Here is a 21,571-nt window from a genome sequence, read left to right as displayed (position 1 = left end):
AGGGCCTCATAAACATCCAGCAACAGGCTTGCGCAGTCCTCCATGTTCAAAATCCTTCATGTTTGCTCCTTAGTGGCTTTTTTCCCCACTTCTCCAGCCCTCTTCTCTATAGGTCTCACCAAAAGCCTCTAAGCAGCAGGAAGACTCATCCCTTCCTCACAGAGGCCAACAAGGTAGCACAGTGCAAAGCCAGCAGGTGTTTTCACCATACCACCACCACCGTTAAACTTTTGCACCTGCTGTAGTTAAGGGACAGAAGGCTCTGGGATAATGAGATGCACCTGAAGAAATGCAAACTCTTCCAAAAAAGGTCACCCCCCTACGACAGACCTTCCTGAACACCTCCCCCAAAAGGCAGGCAGCTCGCCCTCACAAGCTACTGGTTCACAGAAGGGGAGTTTCCTTATCATCAGTATCTTTAAAAGCAATAGAGTGATAAACAGTCAACCCTTTGGATTGCTCAGAAGTACAAGTTTAAGGTGAAGGTGCTCCTGAAACGCTGATACTTATGTTCTCTGGTGCTAAGGCACCACAGGAACCACAGAGCAAAGGCACTAGAGCAGCGCAGCCATGTTCAGTGTGAGCCATGAAGGGTAAGTGGTGCCCTGATGCACCTAAACGACCAGCTAAACTGCAGCTGGGGGATCCCTACTACTAGAGAGAGGAAAAAAATAATCACTTATAAATAGAAAACTCAACTGTGGAATTTTAACTTGAAAAAAAAATATGAGCTTTATGCCATTTAAAGTCATTGCTCTGCCCACAGCCATTCTGGGAGAGTCATTTTGTCTTCAAGTTTTCTCGAACTTCTCTAATTGGTCTGGGACAGCTATGAGAAAACACAAATTCATCCCTCTCAGAAGGCTGAACAACATGTTCCCCTATTCTCACATTGACAGCACTGGCTCCTACTATGCCACTTGCTTTTATTGTTTACATTTTTAAGTCAATTTATCATGGCCCATCAAGTGGGTAATGGCTGCCCTGAGCACACAAGCCCCTTTCACATCTCCCTCAGACAGCTCCACAAAGGAAACATTCATTCAAGACCGGACCATGAATAACCCCTCATTGAAAAGAGCTGCTCGCTAAACAAGCCAAGGGAAGAGACAATGAGCCCTTTCAGAGCAACCAAGGCCGAGGTGGGCACAAAGGAAACGCCAGTTAGACACATTTACAGTGTACCATAAACCTCTTCTCCCCCTCCCCAAGCGCTTTCCAAAAGATAATTCAAATCTTAGAGCTCATGAGGTCCCAGCTGAGGGTTCCACTTGGACATCTGCTCTTCGCATCTGACACAACACAATCACCCGGCACGCAGGGCAGCCTGAAAGGCTACGCAGGAGTCCGAGGCTACAGAAGCACAATCGCGTGGTGTTGAATCAGGAATGTTCTGTGACCTGTCAGGTGGAACAGCCATCCCATTTTTAAGAATGACAGTGGGCACTTTCACATGTACCGCAGGATCACAGTATCACAGATTTCTAGGTTGGAAGAGACCTCAAGATCAAGATGTGCTATGTTAAAGGAAGATCTAACGCTTTCCTGGCTCCAGGACATGAGCTACTGCATTTTACCAACTTAAGACCAGGGCTGAGCTTATTACAGTTGGATTATTTCTATTTTGGGGTAGCTTTCCCTCTCAGCAGCAGTAACCCCTACAGCTGTGCGTCCTTCTTCCAGAGGATGCTGGCCTAAATCGTCAGGAATCGTCAGTCAGAGTGGAAGAACAGCCGTAACTCGGGGTTTGCCCACGTGCCGAAGGTGGATGCTTAAAATGAACCTCACTAGTCTTCCCCTAAGTATATCCTCAGTACGTATGACAGAGCTCAGTTCCTGGAACTACCTGGATTCCAGAATGTAAATTAGGGGGCTCACAGACCCAGAAAAGGCTTTATTAGGAATGCTTCAGGTACAGTGTTGCAACTCTGGATTCGCACTGTATTTTAAACAGAGCTCAGGAGCCGAGTAAGCCAGAACACAGGCTTTTCAGCTACCAAATTTGAGTAGCTACGTGTTATATACAACTTCAGCAACGGCTTGCTGGATTGCAAGACCCTGCCACGCTGAGTTAAGCCAGACCAAGGTGCAGAGGGCGTTTTTCCATGTTACCAGAAAGGCTTTGAGTATTAATCCCACTTCCCAGGTACCACAGAGCAGGTCCACAGGCTCCTTCCCCTCTCCTCATGCACTGGGGGCATACTGCATGGCTAGTCGGTCAAAGTCATTCTCCTTCAAAACAGAAGCAAAACAAAATGAACACCGTTTGAACTTTGCTGAAAATTTAATACCAATTGTGTTGCCTCTGAGCTGAAGAAAACACTAGTATAGCAGTTTACTAAGGCAAAAGGAATTTTAAAAAGCAGGTCACCTAGACCAGAGTTCTCATTTTTTTCCAGTTTGTTTCACTTTCCTTCCCTATTATCCTTCTTGCCTCACCCCCCAATTCCCTCTCTCCCAGAAGGATCGCTCCTCTACGTAAGTATAATGTCTGATGGTAACAAACTTCTAACCCAGATTAAGAACCTGTACCTCAAAGCTTATCGTCCCAGACGTCACCAAGCTTCAGGCACGTTGCTTTGTTTAACACCTGGCTGTTTCCCAACACCTCTCACTAGGGCTCACCTGCCCCCCCCCCCCCCCAGAATGGTGGTCATGTTAACCAGTAAACAATCAACTCAGCCCATAAAATGCGACTAGGAGTCATTACGAATCCTATTTTATATTAGGAAGCTATCGGTACCTTTGCTTGATACTCCTTTATGAACGGATGATTTTTATGTGCATCTTTCAACTGTGACAAATAGCGGTTTGTAACCTGATGGAACGAAATGGGGAAATTTAAATATTCAGATAGCATAAGGACAAGACAAGAGTTTAAAAAACAATACTTCAATGACTTGGTTCCCAGTGAATAAAAAATGGACTTTTTCAGTGTCCTCCTGAATGTTCGCAGCCCCAAAACCCAAAAGTTACCACGCGCACTAGGAACATAGAACCCATCCCCAGTAGAACAGGCCGATCTGCTCGCCAAGTACAATAAAACCAGCCTCACCTCTGGTGGCTTGCCCAAGTGCTGTGACAGGACAACAAAGTTGATCAAGGTTTCAGGATGGCCGCTGTCCTGAAAATAAAAACAACCACCTGATCTACGTGACTTACCTCTACCGCGAGAGACTGTAACAACCAGCACGGCTCTGCAAGAACAACTTCTGCCAAACCCGTAACTCACTTTACTGGAAAAGGTAAAGTGAAGGTAGGTATTAACAGCAGCCATTTACTGGTATCTTCATGAAGCGTAATGGCAACGTTCCTTGCTGTTTTACTCCGTGTGAGCGAGAGGTATTTGGATTCAAGCTGATCTGCCTGGCCAAAGCAGCAAGTACCTTGTCCAGCGCCTCTTGAAGCACTCCCTCTGCATCATCCCACTTGCCCTGAGCCATGTAGCAGGCTGCCTGTCCGTTAAGCAGCAGGAGCGTTGGGGAGCATTTATCTGCCATCTCTTGGAAGATGTAATAGGCATCTTGTAACTTCTCGCCGCCCTGCAGAGGGAGGAGACGAACATGCACAGTTTCACGACGCATTGCTAAGAAGGCTGCACGAGCTTGCTGCGGTTGAAGGCCACAAAGTTTGAAGGGTTAGAAAATTAAATGCTTAAGAACCAGCGCCAGCAGCTGCTGGCATTCACATCACCTCCTCTAACGCAACAGATCACTGCAAGACTGCAGATGAAAGAAATGCAAAAATATTAAATGTTAAGAACCACTTAAGTGATCAAAAGATCCAGGTTTCCATTCAAAGGAAAAAAAACACTTCTAAAGAACCACTTCAGATGCCTGACGTAATAAAGGATTATGAAATGAGATTTTATAATTAAACCCAGGTATAGACACCTGGCTTTTCAAAAACTTCCAGCTTCAGAAGGGTTCTAGATGCAGCAGCTTCCATTGATTAGAGGTAAGAGTTTCCCTAGAGGAAAATAAGATCTTAGGGATGATTTAGCCACACACTAAGTGTAAGGCAACATCTACGTGCAAAAGATTTCATAACAAGACCGAGCAAACACTAAAAAAAGTCTTAACGGTATTACTAAACACCCTGAGGCTTTACTGAATTTTAGGAGACTGCTTACTTTCAGACACCTGACATCTGGATTGCCAGAGAATACATCTTTTTGGCAGATTATTTGAAATATTTCATAATAATAAAGTTTCTTGCCAACCAGGGGCAGGCACCAAAAGATTTAACGTGGAACAGTAACAAGGTGAAAGGCCAGCTTCTAGCTCTGCAGAGGCAGGTTTCCCTACACGGGAGGGCAGATGAAGAACTACAGGTGGAAAGTGCCAAACATCTGCGCTCAGAAAATGAAACTGCAACTGAAGAGAAATGGGGAGCTACAGCAGCTTGTTGTACCACGCTCACTGCATTGAGTTCAGCCTGTACCGTCCCGTTATTTGTGGGACCGCAGACGCGCTTAAAGACAGTTTGCTCTAGGGAGGGAAAAAGAAAAGCAATTCTCTGCCTATTTGCAAGGTCTGGATGCAAGTCACACTGCAGCTTCCCGTTTTATAACAGGATGTTTTCTGAGTTAGCCGAGCACGGTTTAGCTCTTCCCTGTGTGAGCTGAAAGCCAAGCAGTGCAGATGAAAAACCCACCAAAACAGGTACTTGAAGGAAGAGAAAAATTCAAAATCAACTGGATGCTTTTCTGATGGTATGTGAAAGCAGGAATCGGGAACAAGGCACGGAGTCTTGTGCCAGTGCTGCTTCTCAGACATAGCGGGCCAGGGATCCTCGTGGAAGATACTCACGATAGCCAGGTTCACCCAGGCAGTAGCCAGCTGGGTAAGGGTCGCGTCCTCATCTTGCTCCTGCATCTTCTTAAGTTCCTTGCTGCAGATGAAAAATTGGGAGTGAGATAACAGAAAGACAAGGCATCTTCCGCAGTTCTTTAAGATTCAAACAAAAGGCTGCAGCTTCCTCTCTAGGTCTTCCAACTCAACGGCACAGCAGCCACAGTAAGTTGGTAACGAGGCATAAACATTTCTTAACATTTTACTGAAGCAATCTGTGAAAGGCCTCTGTTCTACTTCCTTAAGGAAAGAACAAACCCAGGCCCGGAGATTCAAACCACGTTCTGCTACGGTGAGGTTAAACCCAGAGCTTCACCTTTATCCGTACCCACCTATGTTATCTCAAAAGCTTTTGCACCTTAAACAACAAGCACCTCCTGCAGCACACCTACACACGAGTTTTACCGCCCATTGCAGGTGTTCTGCTGCACCACGGGGGAGGCTAGCGAAGCACGTTCTCTTATCAAAGCCCACCCTGCAAGAAGACAATTCAGAAACAAAGGAGCACAAACTCACCGAGCCAGGTCGAGCCTGTCGAGCTTCAGAAGAATCTGGATCATCATCGCCATGCTGCAACCAACAGGAGCAAAGTGCTCGTCTCGGTGGCATGCTTCACCCCTCCCCGCTCTTTGTGCAGGAACCTTTCTGCCTCGCAGAGAGGCGCTGCCCGTGCCACGGGACTCGCTTCAGCGGTTCCAAATGCTCACAGATCAATAAACCAGATTCTGAAGTTTCACAAGGGAGCAATAAGACTTCCTATCGTGCACCAAACCACTTACTACTTGGAAAGCAAAGCTCCGATCGGTTTCTCAATGGTTTCAAAGCTTTTTAGAGACAAGACAGACCCGAGCCATTTCTATTACACCTCTCCCTGGAAAGGAGAGGCTACGCAAGCACACACCTCAGCGATGAGGGATGGAGTTGCACTCACCATTCCAAGCTTTCCCCTTGATGGAGGGTACGCAGAGCTGCATCAGGGTTTTTGTCGTGGAAATAGATGGAAGCAGCCATCAGCAAGAAAGTTGTGTTAGCTACATCAACGCTTTTTGCCATTTTCTTGTCCAAATCAGCCACAATTGCATCCCTGCAAGAGCACAGACGAAAACACAGAAACGCTTCTTTAAAAGATCCTGTTCCTCCAGAATTCTACCTTTTTGAGATTCACTGCAAAACCACAGACACCCCGAATAAAGATCGGGCTTCTACGTGAAGCTTCCCACATGGAAACACATTCTAAGTCAGACAAGGCTTTGTTTCCAACTTGGTATCAGACTCACCTTTGACTCTCATTTGAGAGATATTCTGCAAACATGCGCACTGCTTGGAGCTCAGGACTAGCATTGGCTTTGATTTCATCCAGAACAACGCCGTATTTTCTCTATTAGAGAGAAAGAAGAAAAACCAAGAACTTGTTTATTTATTTTTAAAAACCCGGAAAGCAGTCATTTGTTTTCTAAAACCTTTGTTAGAACAACAACAAGAAACAAAGCAAAGAAATGGCAAATTTCTACTTTACATTATTTGCTCCCATTGTAGTTCACAAATACCCCCAAATATCATAACCCTACCAAGGAGTATTTCCCCACACACCATTTTAAAATAAACTGCCTCCTAAAAAAAGTCTTGTCTGGTCACCAGGACCCTACACAAAATGCACTGCAGTTGTAATTGTGTTATTACTGGAGAAAACACGACGTTTCAGCGCTGAGAAAGAACTCACAAGGTGCGCCAGGCCGAGCTCACAGGGCTCACAACCTCACCAGCTCCAGCCCAATCCCACTGCTGCTGCCATCAGTGCAGGAAGCTCACCTGGGCAATGTAGGCTCGGAAGAGGAACACGTCCCGCTCCACCTCCCTCTCGGGTTTGGACGGCTGAAAAAAAACCAACAGAAAAAAAACCTTGGCACCACAGGGACGCCAGCACCGGGACCTCGGCACCACGGGGACGCCAGCACCGGGACCTCGGCACCACGGGGACGCCAGCACCGGGACCTCGGCACCACGGGGACGCCAGCACCGGGACCTCGGCACCACACGCAACCACATCCCAGCCCTGCGCCATCCCCAGGCGAGCCCCCACGAGCCGCTGAGTGAGAACCAGGCCCTGCCCGAAGGCCCCCGGAGGCCCCCGGGGCCCCCTAAAGGCCCCCAAAGGCGGCCCCCCGGGGCCCCCCCAGCGGCCGGCGGCGGCCGCCCCGTGCCCACCTTGACGCGCTGCGCCTCGTTGATGGCGGCCTGGTAGGCGCCGATGTAGAAGCTGTTCCTGACGTCGAACAGCTCGTCCGCCTCCCCGCCCTGCGCGCCGGGGCCCGGCCCCGCCGCCATTTCGCCTCCCTCAGCCACGTCCCCCCGGAAGCGGCTGGGCCCCGCGGGCCGCCGGGAGCCGCCGTTTCCACGGCGACCGCCCGCCCCAGCCAATAGGCGCGCGAGGAGGGGGGTGATGTCACCGCAGCGCCGGAAGCAGGTGACGGGAAGGGAGGGGCTAGCCGGAGGCGGCCAATGGGAGCGCGGAGGCACCGGAAGCGGCCGCAGAGAGCCGGAAGCGGCCTCAGGGCAGCGCCATGGCGGCGTTCCGGGAGCTGGGGCTGGCGCCGTGGCTGGCGGAGCAGGCGCGGCAGGTGGGGCTGAGCCGGCCCACGGCCGTGCAGGCGGCCTGCATCCCGCCCGTGCTGCAGGGTGAGCGCAGGGCCGCGCCGGGACCCTCCCATCCCCCGTAATCCCCCCCCAATCCCCCCCAATCCCCCCTAATCCCCCCACAATCCCCCCACAATCCCCCCAGTCCTTCCCGGTCACCCCCGTCCCCCAGCCCCTCTTATCCCTCTTCCGTCCCCTCAGGCTTCCTCGCTTCCCCCAGTCTCCCTTAACCTTCCCCAGTCTCCCTCAGTCTCCCCCGAATCTCCCCCAATCCCCCCCCAGTCCCCTCAATCTCTCCTAATCCCCCCGATCACCCCAATCTTCCCCAATCTCCCCCAGTCTTCCCTCAATCCCCCCCAGTACTTCTCAATCCACCCCTGTCTCCTGTAATCCCCCCCAGGTCCCCTACGTCTCCCCCGGTCCTCTCAATCTCTCCCAGTCCTCCCCAGTCCCCCTCAATCCCTCCTAATCCCCCTCAGTCACCCCAATCTTCCACCAACCTCTCTCAGTCCGCCCTCAATCTCCCTCAATCCCCCTGCTCCCCTCAAGCTCCCTCAATCCCTCCTGATCCCCAGCGGTCACCCCAATCGCCCTCGATTCCCCTTGGATTCCTCAACTTCCCCCAATCTCCCCTAATCTTCCCCAATCCCCCCCCAGTCCCTTCAATCCCTCTCAATCCCCCTCGTTCACCCCACTCCCCCTCAATTCCCCTTGGTCCCCTCAGTTTCCCCCAATCTCCCCTAATCTTCCCCTATCTCCCTCAGTCCCCCTCAATCCCTTCCAATCCCCCCCAGTCTCCTCAATCCCTTCCATTCCCCCTCGGTCACCCCCAATCCCTCTCAATCCCTCTCAGTCCCCTCGATTTCCCCCAATCCCCTTCAATCCCCCTCGGTCCCCTCAATTTCCCCCAATCTTCCCCCACCCCCCAGTCCCCTCTAATCCCCCCAGTCCCCCCCAGTCCCCCCACCCATTCCCCCTCCTTACTTTTCTCTCTCCCCACCCCCCTCAGGCCGCGACTGCCTGGGCTGCGCCAAGACGGGCAGCGGCAAGACGGCGGCCTTCGTGCTGCCCGTGCTGCAGCAGCTCTCCGAGGACCCCTACGGCATCTTCTGCCTCGTGCTGACACCCACCAGGTACGGAGGGACCACCAGGAGGCCCCCGCCCAGCCCCGGCGTCCCCTCGTTGCCCTCCTCAGCTCTCTCCTCCCCGGCAGGGAGCTGGCCTACCAGATCGCTGAGCAGTTTCGCGTGCTGGGGAAGCCGCTCGGCCTCAAGGACTGCGTGGTGGTGGGCGGCCTCGGTGAGTGACGCCCCGCTGCTGCTCTCCGGCCCCGGTGGGGTTGGGGTGGGAAGGGACAAAGCATCCAGCGTGGTTCCTTTGCGCCGCAGTGGCGTTAGGGAGCGCCCGAGGCAGTAGAAATGAGAGCGATGGTTCGGAGGCTTGTAAAGCAGACGCTTTCAGGGTCTGCGTTCGGTTAACGCGTCGTGACCGCGCGGCTCTCGCTGCAGACATGGTGGCCCAGGCCCTGGAGCTCTCCCGCAAACCCCACGTCGTCATCGCCACGCCCGGCAGGCTGGCCGATCACCTCCGCAGCTCCAACACTTTCAGCCTTAAGAAGCTGAAGTTCTTGGTACGGCCCTTTCCTCGCCTGCTTCCTCCCCTGTAAAACCTTCCGGCGTCGTAGGGATGCGTGCGGGTGACCTCGTTTTGTTTTTGGACGAGCCCAGGTGCTGGATGAAGCCGACCGGTTGTTTGAGCAGGGCTGCGCTGACTTCACCGCCGACCTGGAGGTGATCCTGGAGGCTGTTCCCGCACGCAGGCAGACGCTGCTGTTCAGCGCCACGCTGACCGACACGCTGAGCGAGCTGAAGAGCCTGGCCATGAACAAACCTTTCTTCTGGGAGGCTGCGTCTGAGTACGTCTACAGCTGCTCTGCTGGGCGTCAAATCCTGTTTATTTTCTGTTATTTCGTCGCCTTGCTGTCTCTCACGACCCTTGTGTTCCCTTTTCTCTTCTCAAATCTGTTTTTTTTGGTGCTCTGCCCTCCCTTCCCAACAGGGTGCGGACGGTGGATGAGCTGGACCAGCGTTACTTGCTCGTACCCGAAGCAGTCAAGGACGCCTACCTCGTCCATCTAATCCAGACCTTCCAGGACGAGCACGAGGACTGGTCTGTTATCATCTTCACCAAAACCTGCAAGTGAGTGGAGTTTTTCCCTCGTGCTTGCTTTTACACAGCCACGTTTTCCTGGTTTAGTTCTGATCCCAGATTCCCGCCGCGTTGCTGTTAGCCTCCGGTGGGTTTTTGCTTCCTTGGCCCGCACTGAAATTTGGTAGAACGCTTTTTCTTTTTGAGCAGCCTGGGGCTGAAGGGCCGCCCAGAAGTGCAGCACTCCAGAGGGTCGAGCTGCTCCCTTTCCCTGCCTTTCCTCTTGCTCGTGGTACTGGAAAAGGGGTGGGGAAGGTCGTGCTGCCAGTCCTCCCGCCCCGTTCCCTTCCTTCGCGTGGCTCAGGCTGCTGGGGCTTGGGGTGCGGTTCTGGTGGCGTTCCCCTGAGCGTAAGGGGGAATCCAGCTGCCCTCTGTGGGGTGAGCTGGGGTGGGGTGGGTGTCCTGTTCCCCTCCTCTGTCAGCGTGTTTCGGTAACTGACTGCATCGTGGCAGTAGTGCTGCAAAGGTTTCTAGAGGGAACCCCGGTTCTGTCCTGATCTGACAACGTCGCGGTTGCCTGATGTATTTTTTTTATTTTTCTCCTAAGGGAATGCCAAATCTTGAACATGATGCTTAGGAAGTTCAATTTTCCTTCCGTAGCTCTGCATTCCATGATGAAACAGGTGAGTGGCCGGGCAGAGCTGGGAGGAGGATGCTTCTGGGAGCATCCCCGAGCCAAACGCCTGCCCAGGTGAGCTCCCGTGGGTCGCAGCCTCCCTGACCCAGACTTTTCCCTTTACAGCGGCAGCGATTTGCAGCTTTAGCGAAGTTCAAGTCCAGCATCTTTAAGATTCTTATTGCTACAGATCTTGCTGCCAGGTAAGAGAAAACCGCAGTCCGTGTTGCCAAAGGCCTTGGCTTTGCTTTCTAAGCATCAGAGTTACGTATATTTGTATACGTTAACGTAGTGTTTCTCAGCTTCTGTTCTGTCTCCCTGCGTTCCAGGGGCTTGGACATTCCCACAGTGCAAGTTGTCATTAACCACAACACTCCAGGCCTGCCAAAAATCTACATTCACCGCGTTGGCCGGACAGCCCGTGCAGGTGAGCGGGGAAAACCATGCGCTGCTTGCGGCAGGGCGGTGCCGCAGGTGGCTAAATCTGGGATCCCAGTGCTGGGGTTCTGCCCCGAGCGGCTGTGGGGAGCCTTCACGGCAGCTGCAGTGCCATCTTTTCGATCAGTGCCAGATTTATTCAGATCTCTGGCTCAGCATCCTGCCTTCAGATTGCAAGGATGGCTCCCCTTGACTTGCGTCTGCTCTGCACCAACACTTAACTGCTTTCTCAGAGCAAACAGCGACCCTTCTGAGCATCCTGTCCCCATAATGTGCTGGGTTGGCTCAGGGATGGGTGGAATTTGGCACGGGCTAGGCTTCCTTTCCCTCTGCTTGTCAGGACTCATATATCACTGCTTTTATCGTGCAGGTCGGAACGGGATGGCCATTACAATGGTGACGCAGTACGACATCCATCTCGTACATGCTATCGAGGAGGAAATCAGTAAGTGGGGAGCGTGAATGCTGCTGTAACTTAGGATCATGTATGTTCTTTCGTGCCTGTGGTGCTCGCAGCCCTGATTATATCAGTGCAGGATGTGTGGTTCAGAACATCAGTATAAAAATGGTTTCCCTTTCCTGTGGCCACGGCTTGGAAAAGAAGAGGAGCAGCTGAACCTCCATCAGCTTTGATTCTGCTGTTGAGTGTGCCAGACATGAGCATGCTTGTCCAGGCCTGAACGAGTTTGTCTTCCTGTTATTTCTAGTGGAGTAGAAAAGGTTGGATTTAGTCTATAGCCTTCTTGTTAAAGCAGCCAGCTTCTTCCTTACATCCCCACTACTGCGTATGCTGAGGTGGGTGAAAAGAGCAGGTTGCTTTGCATAGGTTCAGGCTTCATTTTTTTGCACTAAACAGACCCAATAAATGCAACATCATCTACTAGGGGGAATTCCAGGCAGAGGGGAGGGTGTAACCTTTTGTTGTAGGCCTGCAGAAGTGGGAGCGATGATAACACGTGGCAACAATTCCACTGTTGGTCAGTGGAACTCTGTAATTGTGGTTTTGCGTGTTTTTGTTTGTTTTGTGGTTGTGTTTTTTTATTTTACTTTTTTAACGTGTTGAGAATCTGCCCCTGGATTTTGTAACCAACCACGATGTGTAAACGTCTCGCCCTGATCTAGAAATGAAGCTGCAGGAGTTCTCTGTGGAGGAGCGGTTTGTGCTTGACATCCTCACCCACGTGAACGTCACCAGGAGGGAGTGTGAAATAGTGAGTGTGCGAACGTGATGCCCTTTGTTCAGAGGACGGGAAATCTGGGGCATAGCCAGGAGATTTGTTGTGCTCTAACACTAGGCTCTGGATACGCAGCTTTTCTCTTGAGCATAAAATTAAAAATTTCTGTTCCTTTTCCTAGTGGAAGCACTTAAATATATGTCGCAGTGGTGGAGGGCTGGTTTTAGTTATTTTCCCTAAGTTTGCTCTGTTATTGCACATTTCTGCAGCATTTTTGTGCTGCTGAGCGTCGGGGCTGGAGGCTGGTGCTTTGTGGAGGAAGGGCTGCAGGCTGCCAAACGCACGCACGCTGAGGCTTTGCTGATTTTTTTGGAGCAGGGCTGCTTTCCTCTGTGTCAGCCTCGGTGCTCGGTGACTGATTGCCCTGCTGTGTTTCTGCTTTGACAGGAACTGGAGTGCATGGATTTTGATGAGAAGAAAGAAATAAATAAGCGGAAACAAATGATCCTTGAAGGGAAGGTGAGAGTTGCTGCTATACGAACTACTTTCATCAGCAGCTGGTATCATGCCGTTGGCGCGGAAGAGAAATGACAGTTCCTCCCTCGCTGCTGTGGTGTGTCAGCCTCACCCCTGCCTCAGGGTGAAGTTTATCTTAAAGGGTGCTCTTAAAAAAGTGCTCTGGGGTGGTGTCTGATTTCTGCAGCCCACTCGGTCAGGGGTTAGAAAGCAGAGCGGGCATCTGGGAAAGGCAAGGGGCTGGCGCTGTCCCTCGGCACATCGTTAGTGTGCTCGTACTTGCCATTGCAGGATCCAGATCTGGAGGCAAAAAGGAAGGCGGAGCTGGCCAAGATCAAGAAGAAAAACAAGAAATTCCGTGAGAAGGTCCAGCAGACACTGCAGGAGCAAAAGCAGCTGCAGATGAAGAGGAAACTGCAGAAGAAGATGGAGCGGAAGAACAGACTGCAAGCTAAGGAAGAGAAATAACATCCTTTGGCCCGACGCGTTCCCGTTCAAGGGGAGCACGGGAGCCCTGCTGGCTGGCTCAGACTGCCCTAACGTTGCTGCTCCTTCAGGAATACTGGTATCTAAGGGTATTTAATATGGACAATTCTGACCTGAAATCAGTGTTGGAGAGTAGGGGAAAGGTGGGTGGGGGGGAGAAGGGACGCTTTGATAAACCATCCCCGTTACTTCTCCTTTCTATGCCATGCTGCTGGCCAGGGCCTTTCCTGACAGGCTGGATCTGTCTCCTGAAGAATGTCTTTCAAGAGCCTGTTTCCTTCCTCCACCAAAGGAGAGGCCAGACCTGAATTCTTGGTGACGCGAAGGGAAATAAAAATCCTCTCTCTCTCCCCTTCATTCAGTCGTTGCTCTTTCCCTTTCAAGGGCTGGTGCTTGCCACTCACACTTGTTTATATCAACAGATTCTCCCCTGAGCCAGAGTCTAAAAATAATGTGACGAGATGACTTCAGCCCCTGCGTGTGCCATAGTCCAGGGTTTTCTGAGAGGAAAATTCCTGGAACACGTGGGGAGGTTGTACTGCGGTCCTGGGACTACCTTGTGATAATTCTGCTCTGTATGCTTAGTGGCGCTCTTGCCTCTGATTTTCTGCCTCAACTCCGACTACAGCCCAGGCTAACCTTGGGGATAGCAAAGTCTTGGGGTTCTCTCAGTGACCTGGCCTGCTGGGGCCTATTGTTTTTGCAGACCATCAGTTCGAAGCTCTGTTCGGGTTTCATCCTCGGTGCCTTCTTTAATGTTCAGAGCTTCCTCTGACTTGGGACTGGAGAACTGTTATTTCTGTCCCCTGGCTTACAAAAATAGTTTTTGTGGTCGGCACCCAAATAAATACTTTTGCAACAAGTGACTGGATGTTTGACCTTCTCCAACACGTGGGGGTGTATTTGTGGGGGAGCAGCACCTTCTGTGGGTAAACAGCTGGGAGATAAAAATCAGTTTTATTTCAAGAAATAGACAAGGGCTGAGTTTCTTGTGGGTGTTAGAGTCCTCAGCCCCTTCTTGCAACCTGAGCCCAGCCCCTTTCCTGGGAGCATGCGGTCCCTAGGGTGCCTTTGCCTGACTCAGGTGAGGTCTATGCACAAAAAATGATTTTTTTCCCCTCAGGAAACCCCCTGTAGCCATGCATAGCGCGGCCTCGGGGTGCATTTAGGCCACGCAGGAGCGCAGCACTGACAAGGGCTGGGGAGGTGCACGTCCCTCTGGCTGCCTGGTGGCAGGCGTGGGATGAGAGGGGTGTGGTACGCTCTGGAGTCCAGGAGGTGCCAGATCTGCATTCCTCGCTTTGTCCCCTTGGGTGCCCTCCAGGAAGGAAGAAGGACTCAGAGCCTGCCTTGTAGCACAGCTCGCTGTCACTGGTGGCAGCTGCTGCAGCGGCAGCAAATAAGTTTGTATCAGACCAATGCTTTCTGAATACTAAATGCTTCTACAGCCCCGTGCATGCTAATCTGTGGAGCAAGCCTGTGAGCTGCTGATTAAAGAGACATCTTCCCTGGGACAGGCTGCTCTTGCCTTCCCGGGGAAGGTGCTGATACGGCCTCGGAGTGTCAGATGTTTCCCCTTTTCTCTCACAGACACTTCTTAACCTGCTGTCTGAAGTCTCTTTGCTTCAGCCTGGTGGGGGTTTCTCTGTTCGTCTCCTTCCAGCACAATGTGACACGTGGGGGTTTGATCAAGGCTCTTGTCTTAAAGCTTTATTCAGAATTCCTTTTAATACGTCTCGTGTCTTCCTTGAGCAGCCTCTGTGAAGGTAGGGCACGTGCTGGCAAGAGGAGCTCTCTGTAGTGCTGCCTAGATGTGCTTGTTTCACATAGGGGTGGGAGTGGCTGAGCAGAAAAAGGTTGCTGTGTTGGTTGGGATGTAAAAAGACGCCTTAAATTCCCCAGATCAGGAATTTGCATCTTGCCTGGAGCCAGGGATATTGGGGGACACTTCTGTACCTGCTGCCCTCCACGTAGGATATTCCAGTCTGGGGTTTCTAAGCACTGCCACAAGCCTTTGGAATCCCCCGGGAATACAAGGACTTGCTTCTCACCTCACACTAGATTGTGTCTTGCCCGTAAAGCTGCCCTCCTTTGTGTGCAGATCCACGGGCCAGTCCCCTGAGCAGGCACTCACACACATCCCTGTAGGTGCTGTGCAAGAACCAGCCTGAGAACGGCTGCCTTTCTGTGCCCTGCTGCGTCTGAGCACAGCTGCAGCCTACTCGCCGCGTGCCATCCACATGCTCTGCACATTCTGCTCCCTCCCCTCCTTCAGACCGAGCTCCCCAGCTCTGGGAGGGTTTCCCTGGCTGGGTTGCCATGGAAACTCCTCAATTCGGCATCTCGGAGCTGCCTTCTCCCTCACCCGGACTACGTGCGGGTGCTGAACGCGGCGCTGGGGCCGTGCTGGTGTGTGTGTGAAGGTCGGTCCTGCTCCCGTGCCAGCCCTCCTCATCCTCCTGTCCTGGCCAGGTGTGAAACCACCGCCCTGCTCTGCTCAGCAGAAGCTTGCACCTCCAGCTCCCACCTTGGGGGACAATTCTGTCCGGCCTTTACGCTGTAGGCGCACGTCAAGACTGTCGTGTGTGTGCTTTAGGAAGTATCTGCCCGTTCCTGGAGCATTCCTCTCACCTCTGTCCCTCTGGGGGAGCACATGGCTGAGGAGCGCTTCCCAGACGTTTTGCAGGGAGAAGGGAGATGCCGCCTCCTCTAAACAGCAAAGCTAGGATCCTCCTAGGTGAGATACACAGTATTTGGTAAATTCTGCACGCTGGCAGTTCTGTCCAACAGGGAAAAGTAGAAGTGGGGACAGCTTGAGGGATGTGGTGCTCACCCTCAGGAGCTGGCACTCCCTTCGTATATCAGCAGATACTGAATGAGGCAGGAAAGCTCTGGATTTCTGTGGCAAGGAAAAAGCAGCTGCAATGAAAGACTCTTTGGCCCAGGCTCTTGATTTATCTCTGCTGAGACAGCAGAGCTGCATTGGAGCCTGTGTTCCAGCTCTGCTGCTGCTGGCTGCAGGTGCAGCCGCTTCCAACTCCCCACCCAACATAACGCCCCTCTGGCCAAAAACCTGCCAGGTTTCTGATGTAAGCTTGTCCTCGGTCTGCTACCCAGGGGCGGCATTGTCCTGATGCCGCAAGGGTCAGCTCGGGCACTCCTGGTTCTCCGTCAGGCAGGATTTGCTGCCCTGCAGCGGGCTGGGCCGTGCCGTGCCTCTGCGGGGGTCTGCAGTGGGAGCGCAGCCACCAGCCCCGTTGTGCGTTTCACACGGCTGGGCGGCCACGTGGGCCCGCCGTGCTGCCCTGACATCTCCCTGCTTCCACCCGCACGGTGTCAGCTGCTGCTTTGCCTCTGGATGCTCTTCGTGAACACAAGCTCGGCTGTTCTGAAAGCCTTAAAAAGCTGCCAACGTGTTTTCCTACCAGGAGCAACCTTTTTTTTTCCTCCAAGCCCTTAACCTGGGGCAGCTCGTGAGGAGCCCTGGGGTGGCCCTGCTGCCAGGTCAGCCAGTAGATGGCAGCTGCTGTGCTCTGGACATGCTCGCTGCTGGCTTTGGTCCTTGTTCAGAGGTAAAACACAGCACAAGGCCTCTTGGCTGGGCAGCCAGATACTACAGGTTTAGCTTGAGAAAAGGCAGGCAGAGTGGGGGGGACAGGGCTGCCTGTGCCTGAGCCTCACCCATGTGGCATGCAGGCCCCGGTGGCTGCTGCTGCGAGCCGGGCTCCTCCGTGCACCAAGCTGCGGTGGTTTCCCTTTACTGAGAGCGGAGCAGGACTGATCCTGCGTGCCTGCAACGCTCCGTTGGAGCTTTGGCTTCGTCTCCATTCCAGGGCTCTCCTCCCGGCTCCTTGCAGTCGCTTTGTTGAACTCCCACCTTCCCTGCTGCACCTCCCGCCTCTTCCCTGCTAGCTCTTGCTGATTACACAAACTCCTCGGCCGCGGCACACCCTCATCCAGGGCTTGACTGCAGCTGCCTGGACACGTGTCCTCACTGCGTGTGAAGTATGGCTATGACCCGTCTGACACTGTCACAACCCCCCCATTTCCTCTCTGCCAGCATCAGGACTCCAAAAACGGGATGGAGGGAGGGAATACCAGGGATTTATTTTTATTTTTTTTTTTCCCTTCCGTGCTATGAAAACCTCCCTGCTGGCTCTGTTTAATTCATACTTGCCTCTCGCTCCCTGCAGCAGCCGTGTCTCCTGGGAGCGCATACCTGCGTGACTTGCTTTGGATTCCTGTCACCTCTGGGAAGGGATAGCAGTCGTCAAGGAGCAGGAGCCTCCGCTCCGGCTTTGAAGAGAAGCTGCGAGCACAGCACTAGCCTGCTGGAGTGCTCATTCCCACCCCTTCAGCTCTGCTCATTGCCTCAAGTGATGTGTGCGAGCACCGCACGAGTAGAGGTGAGAGCTAACATTGCCATACACTTGCAAACCGAACCATAGGTCAGCCTTGCAATTCTTCCCTTTCTACATACCGAGGCCTGAGCGTAATTAGACTCCCGTTACAGCATATGGAACTTCCCCGTGTCATCCCTGCCTTCCCAAGCCCAAATATCGTAAGCTGTGCTGCTCCCGTTCTGAGACCACAGGAAAGGTGGCATCAATGACACCAATCTGTAGGCTCAGACACTGTTTTCATCTGCCCATAACAAGGTCAGGACTTTAATATCGCCAACCAGTAAGGCTAGAGTGAAATGACTTTTCTCCCACACGCCTTTTTCTGTCTGTCGCCTGCCGGGATTTGAAACCCTGTTAGCCCAGCATTGGTGGAAACAGAAGGCAGAGCCTAGATACAACATCCTCTCTCACTTTGTCCTACCAGCCTGCGGGAAAAATAAGCTAGCAACGGGGCGAGGAGCTAGTGCTGAGGCAGAGAGGCTGCCCTGTTCTCCTAGCGTCACGGGCAAGCAATGCACAGGACGGGGTATTTAAGGGGTGACAATTCACATTTGTGGCAGCGTATGCAAACCCAGGGACCTACAGTGGAGACAGCCCCTGGCACAGCCGGCGCTGCAGACTCCAGAGCCTTTCCCTGAACAAAGACGATGCTCTGGGGACAGAAGGGATAGCACCCTCCCACCCCCTTCCACCTGGCAACTCCCTACAGCCGGGGGTTGGCAGCGGCATCCGAGGAACTTGAATTTGGTCCCTTTGATTCCCACTTCCCAGGGTTGTGCTCAGCAGTGCCCGGGAGCTCAGTGACCGACAGCGGTGCTTCGGCTGCGAGCTGCCTGGAGCGTGAGCGTTGCTGCTTTAGGTTACCTGGCACTGGAGCTGCCACATCTCTTGTGTCTGGAGTGTTGCTCTTATCACAAATGTCTCCTTTCCAGCATTATTCCAGCTGCTGCTTTTTTTTTGGTAGGGTAGAGGGAAGCTCACGGAGGAGGTAGGACCTTGTGCAGAGATGATTAGTGCTGCAGCTCATGTTCTTTTCCCTTGGAGCAGAAACTGCCTTTACACACCACAATCTAATAACAATAATAATTATAAATTACTCTGGGAAAGGGGACTGTGAACCTCACTGGTGTTCGGGGCTTTATTACGTGTTCACGGCCGTTTTCCAAAACACACATTTAATTGCCTTCTCTGGTGCACACGGAAATTATTTTCCAGTGTGTGCATGTGTGCGTGTGTGGGGGTTACACTTACAGAGTGCACTTGCCTGTGCTGTCAAGTGTAAACAGACCATTTCTGAACTAAAAATAACCTGTCCTCTGAGTAACAGACCAGATGATCTCTGCAGCCCAGGTGCAGGGAGCCCAAAACAGTCAGGTCACCTATTTTTCATTATTGGTGCTATTTAATTACCAATTCCCCTGAGTTTGATCCTCTGGCAGTTTCAGATGAAGCGCCTAGCTGCTTTCCCTTCATCAGGAGCTCGCTTTGGTGTGTTCTTACAAAAATGTGGACATCAAAGTCAGTCTGCTCAGTAGCTTTGCTGCGAGGCTGCCTAACAACACCACACACATTGCTAAGGGAGCTCTACGGTGGCATTCGGGGAGGAGAAAGATTTTACCTCTGGTTTAAAATCCCTCAGACTCAGGGTATTACCAGTCTCGCCTGTGCTAGCCTCTTCTGCTCTTGGCTCTCCAGGCACCCTGTAGATGCTAGTAATTGGGGTCCAACAGCCCTGCAGGGAGGGTGATTACTGACTTCTTGGAGGAGGAGGAGGAATCAAAGCCCAGAGAGCTGAGGGAGGTTGCAGGGTGAGCCGGCGGCAGAGCTGGTGGTGGCTGGCACCCTGGCTGCCAGGCCTGATGTAGCTCTGGACTGGATTTGCATTCCTGTTCAGCCCGGGAGGCTTGTATTGGCATCTGTCAGACGGAGTTTGCATTAGACACATCCTTTTTCTGAGGCTCTATTATTGGCGTGTCCTGTAATAGCAAAGCTTCGTTTCCTCTTGCTGAGCTGGTCAGAAGGGGCTCGCCTCGAGTCCAGATTCGGAGGAGATCAGCACTCGTCGCTGCTCCTCAGAACCTCGTGCCAGCAGGGGAAGGTTGCAAGATTTCTTGTTTGTTCATCCTCATCTTACACGTGAACCATTTCCCCTCTGTTCTCTTTATTAATGTTCTGTCTAGGTTTTCTATAAATAATTAAGAACCTCATTTGCCAAAAGAATTAGGTCTCTCAAGGTACCTGCAATCAGTAGGTTTTTTCCTCCAGCAAGGAAGCCGCTGCTATTTAGCTGCTGACAGTAATTGTTATTGCGAGGCAGAAGCAAACATAAAACTGCAGCCTTGCCCTTCAACACTCAACGCTGGCTTTTGTAACGCGGTATTTTCTTCTTCTGAAGCAGAAACAGAGAAAGGGTGAGAGGTGGGAAGGGCATGGTGGGGGTGTGTTAAGAGTGCTGCTGCTCTGAAACACAAATGGAGCCCTTTTTAAGTGGTCACTAGAAGGGGGCAGGTGGAATTAGTGCTTTTCTGCTATACCATCGACAGCAGGGTTGTCTCTTTGCTAACCGCAGATTTAGGGCAGTCGTGGAAATAGCTGGTGATGAATGGGTTTCCATTAGTTTAGAAGAGGGAAGGCTGCAAAGGAAAGTGCCTCCCAGAGCCATCCATCACGCTGCTCTGCAATGCCTCGACAGAAGACTTTTAACAAACGCTGAGCACAGGACGGATCTCATCAAAAAGCCGCTATTCAGATTATTCTGGCGAGGAGGAGAACTGCAACTAGTACCCGTGGGGGAGAGCGTAAAGGAAAACGGCCTCTGCTCCTGCCTGCTGACAATGGAAGGGCAAGGGAGCACAGTGAGGGCTGTACCTAGACGAGAGCGAGGCACAGCGAACGCGTGCAAAGCGCCGCTGGCCTCGAGGTAGGCTGCGTGCAAGGAAACCACGTCCAGCACCCTGCCGAGCTGAGGGCAGCGGGGCAGCTCCGAGGGCACAGTTTCCAGAGGCAGACAGCGCTGTTTGTTCGCAGCGCGCAGGCTGTCCAGAAAGTTTAGCGAAAGGGGTGCGTTTGTTCCTGCTGCAGAAGTGCTGATTTCACAAGAGCACACTGGCTGAATTTGCACTTAAAACGACCGAGGGCAACGCTTCCTCCACTAGACACAAAGAATGCTTCCAGGGTGCTGTACCTCCTCAGGACACCAAATACGGGGCTGCTGAGGCCTGAGGGGAGGCACAATTTAGGATGCCTGTATGATCGGCGCATAAAACCTTGTTCTTAATAGTACCTGTATGCCCCATCCACAATCTGAGCCCAGCAGCACTCTCAGTGCTGATTTTACAGGCTGTTAATGACAAAAGGAAAGGCCTGGGGGATGGGGGCTGCTTCCACAGGCACCTCGTGTCTCATATAGGACACGGGGATACGCAGCAGCCTAGAACTTGGGCTTTTTCACAGCATTGTGTCTATCTCATGGCATTTTTAAACAGTCAGCCCCTGGCTGACTTAGCCTGACGTGAAGACATCGAACACTGTGGAACAAGGAGAGCTTCCTGCAGGAAGTCAGAGGAAGATTAACTCCGATTCCTTACGTTTGTGACTCGTCGCGTGACTTGCAGACCTTCTTGCACTCAGCTTAGGTTGTCCGTGGGTCCGTTGTCTTTGCTGGAGGTCTGGTGGAGTTGCCTGGTGATGCTAGGCTTCAGTTGGAGGGAATGCATATGGGACCAGAAGAACTTTAAATAGCCTAAAAGCTGGGTCTGACCCTGTACTGATGCCCAGCCCAGGCCAGGCCAGGTCCAGGGAGAGCGGCAAACAGCAGGCACCTCCTGAGGCTGGTGGAGCCACTGTCACCACGCTGCAACCCATGTCTGCCTCTCTCCCGCTCAGAGGGAGCCCCGCTGGGACGTGCAGCAGCTTGACTCTGGGCCTTCCCCTCGCTTTTTGGGAACAGCCGGAGCGCGGCCTCCCTCAGGAGAGCTGACCCAGCCAGACGCTGGCCTGGTCAGCCCTGATCACTGAGCAGCACGACACAGGCAAGGCCCCGAGCACCAGCAGAGCTATGAAATGGTAACTACCCAAATGTAAGGATTTGTACCCAGCTCCTCCGTGTGGGGCACAGCCACTAAGAGAAGCGTGAGAGAGCAGTGGTAGAGAGAACATAAGAAGCTTTTTCTTCTCCCATAAACTCAGGCCCCACCTCCGTCCCCCCGTATTCCAGTGACAGAGATACAAAGGAAACACACC

The 21,571-nt window shown here is 52.6% G+C and overlaps 2 protein-coding genes across 2 annotated transcripts; one reads left to right on the top strand and one right to left on the bottom strand.

The window, feature by feature from the left end:
• Positions 1–1,879: 1,879 nt before the first annotated feature.
• On the bottom strand, positions 1,880–7,239 carry COPE (COPI coat complex subunit epsilon). Its single transcript, XM_048052427.2, has 10 exons — positions 7,059–7,239; positions 6,663–6,725; positions 6,131–6,231; positions 5,785–5,937; positions 5,370–5,423; positions 4,812–4,893; positions 3,387–3,542; positions 3,056–3,124; positions 2,744–2,818; positions 1,880–2,232 (listed from the first exon to the last, which is right to left on the bottom strand). The coding sequence occupies exons 1-10, from the start codon at positions 7,176–7,178 to the stop codon at positions 2,185–2,187; spliced, it is 921 nt and encodes a 306-aa protein (XP_047908384.1). The 5' UTR covers positions 7,179–7,239; the 3' UTR covers positions 1,880–2,184.
• A 130-nt stretch (positions 7,240–7,369) lies between these two features.
• Positions 7,370–13,789, top strand: DDX49 (DEAD-box helicase 49). Its single transcript, XM_048052425.2, has 13 exons — positions 7,370–7,529; positions 8,497–8,620; positions 8,701–8,786; positions 8,996–9,117; positions 9,215–9,402; positions 9,546–9,686; positions 10,243–10,318; positions 10,438–10,514; positions 10,641–10,738; positions 11,120–11,194; positions 11,872–11,960; positions 12,372–12,443; positions 12,732–13,789. The coding sequence occupies exons 1-13, from the start codon at positions 7,415–7,417 to the stop codon at positions 12,906–12,908; spliced, it is 1,440 nt and encodes a 479-aa protein (XP_047908382.1). The 5' UTR covers positions 7,370–7,414; the 3' UTR covers positions 12,909–13,789.
• Positions 13,790–21,571: the final 7,782 nt, after the last annotated feature.

Source organism: Anser cygnoides, chromosome 27 (assembly GCF_040182565.1).
Source record: "Anser cygnoides isolate HZ-2024a breed goose chromosome 27, Taihu_goose_T2T_genome, whole genome shotgun sequence".
In the NCBI taxonomy this organism is placed as follows: domain Eukaryota; kingdom Metazoa; phylum Chordata; class Aves; order Anseriformes; family Anatidae; genus Anser; species Anser cygnoides.
Note: the sequence above shows the minus strand (reverse complement) of the source record. Positions and strands in the feature narration are given on the sequence as shown.

Coding starts and splice junctions, on each gene's coding strand:
- COPE (XM_048052427.2), bottom strand. CDS start 7,178: ATGGCGGCGGGGCCGGGCCCCGGCGCGCAGGGCGGGGAGGCGGACGAG. Junction 6,232..6,662: donor TCCGAGCCTACATTGCCCAG/GTGAGCTTCCTG, acceptor TCTCTCTAATAG/AGAAAATACGGCGTTGTTCT. Junction 2,233..2,743: donor TAAAGGAGTATCAAGCAAAG/GTACCGATAGCT, acceptor TCTGTTTTGAAG/GAGAATGACTTTGACCGACT.
- DDX49 (XM_048052425.2), top strand. CDS start 7,415: ATGGCGGCGTTCCGGGAGCTGGGGCTGGCGCCGTGGCTGGCGGAGCAG. Junction 8,787..8,995: donor CGTGGTGGTGGGCGGCCTCG/GTGAGTGACGCC, acceptor CTCTCGCTGCAG/ACATGGTGGCCCAGGCCCTG. Junction 11,961..12,371: donor CCAGGAGGGAGTGTGAAATA/GTGAGTGTGCGA, acceptor CTGCTTTGACAG/GAACTGGAGTGCATGGATTT.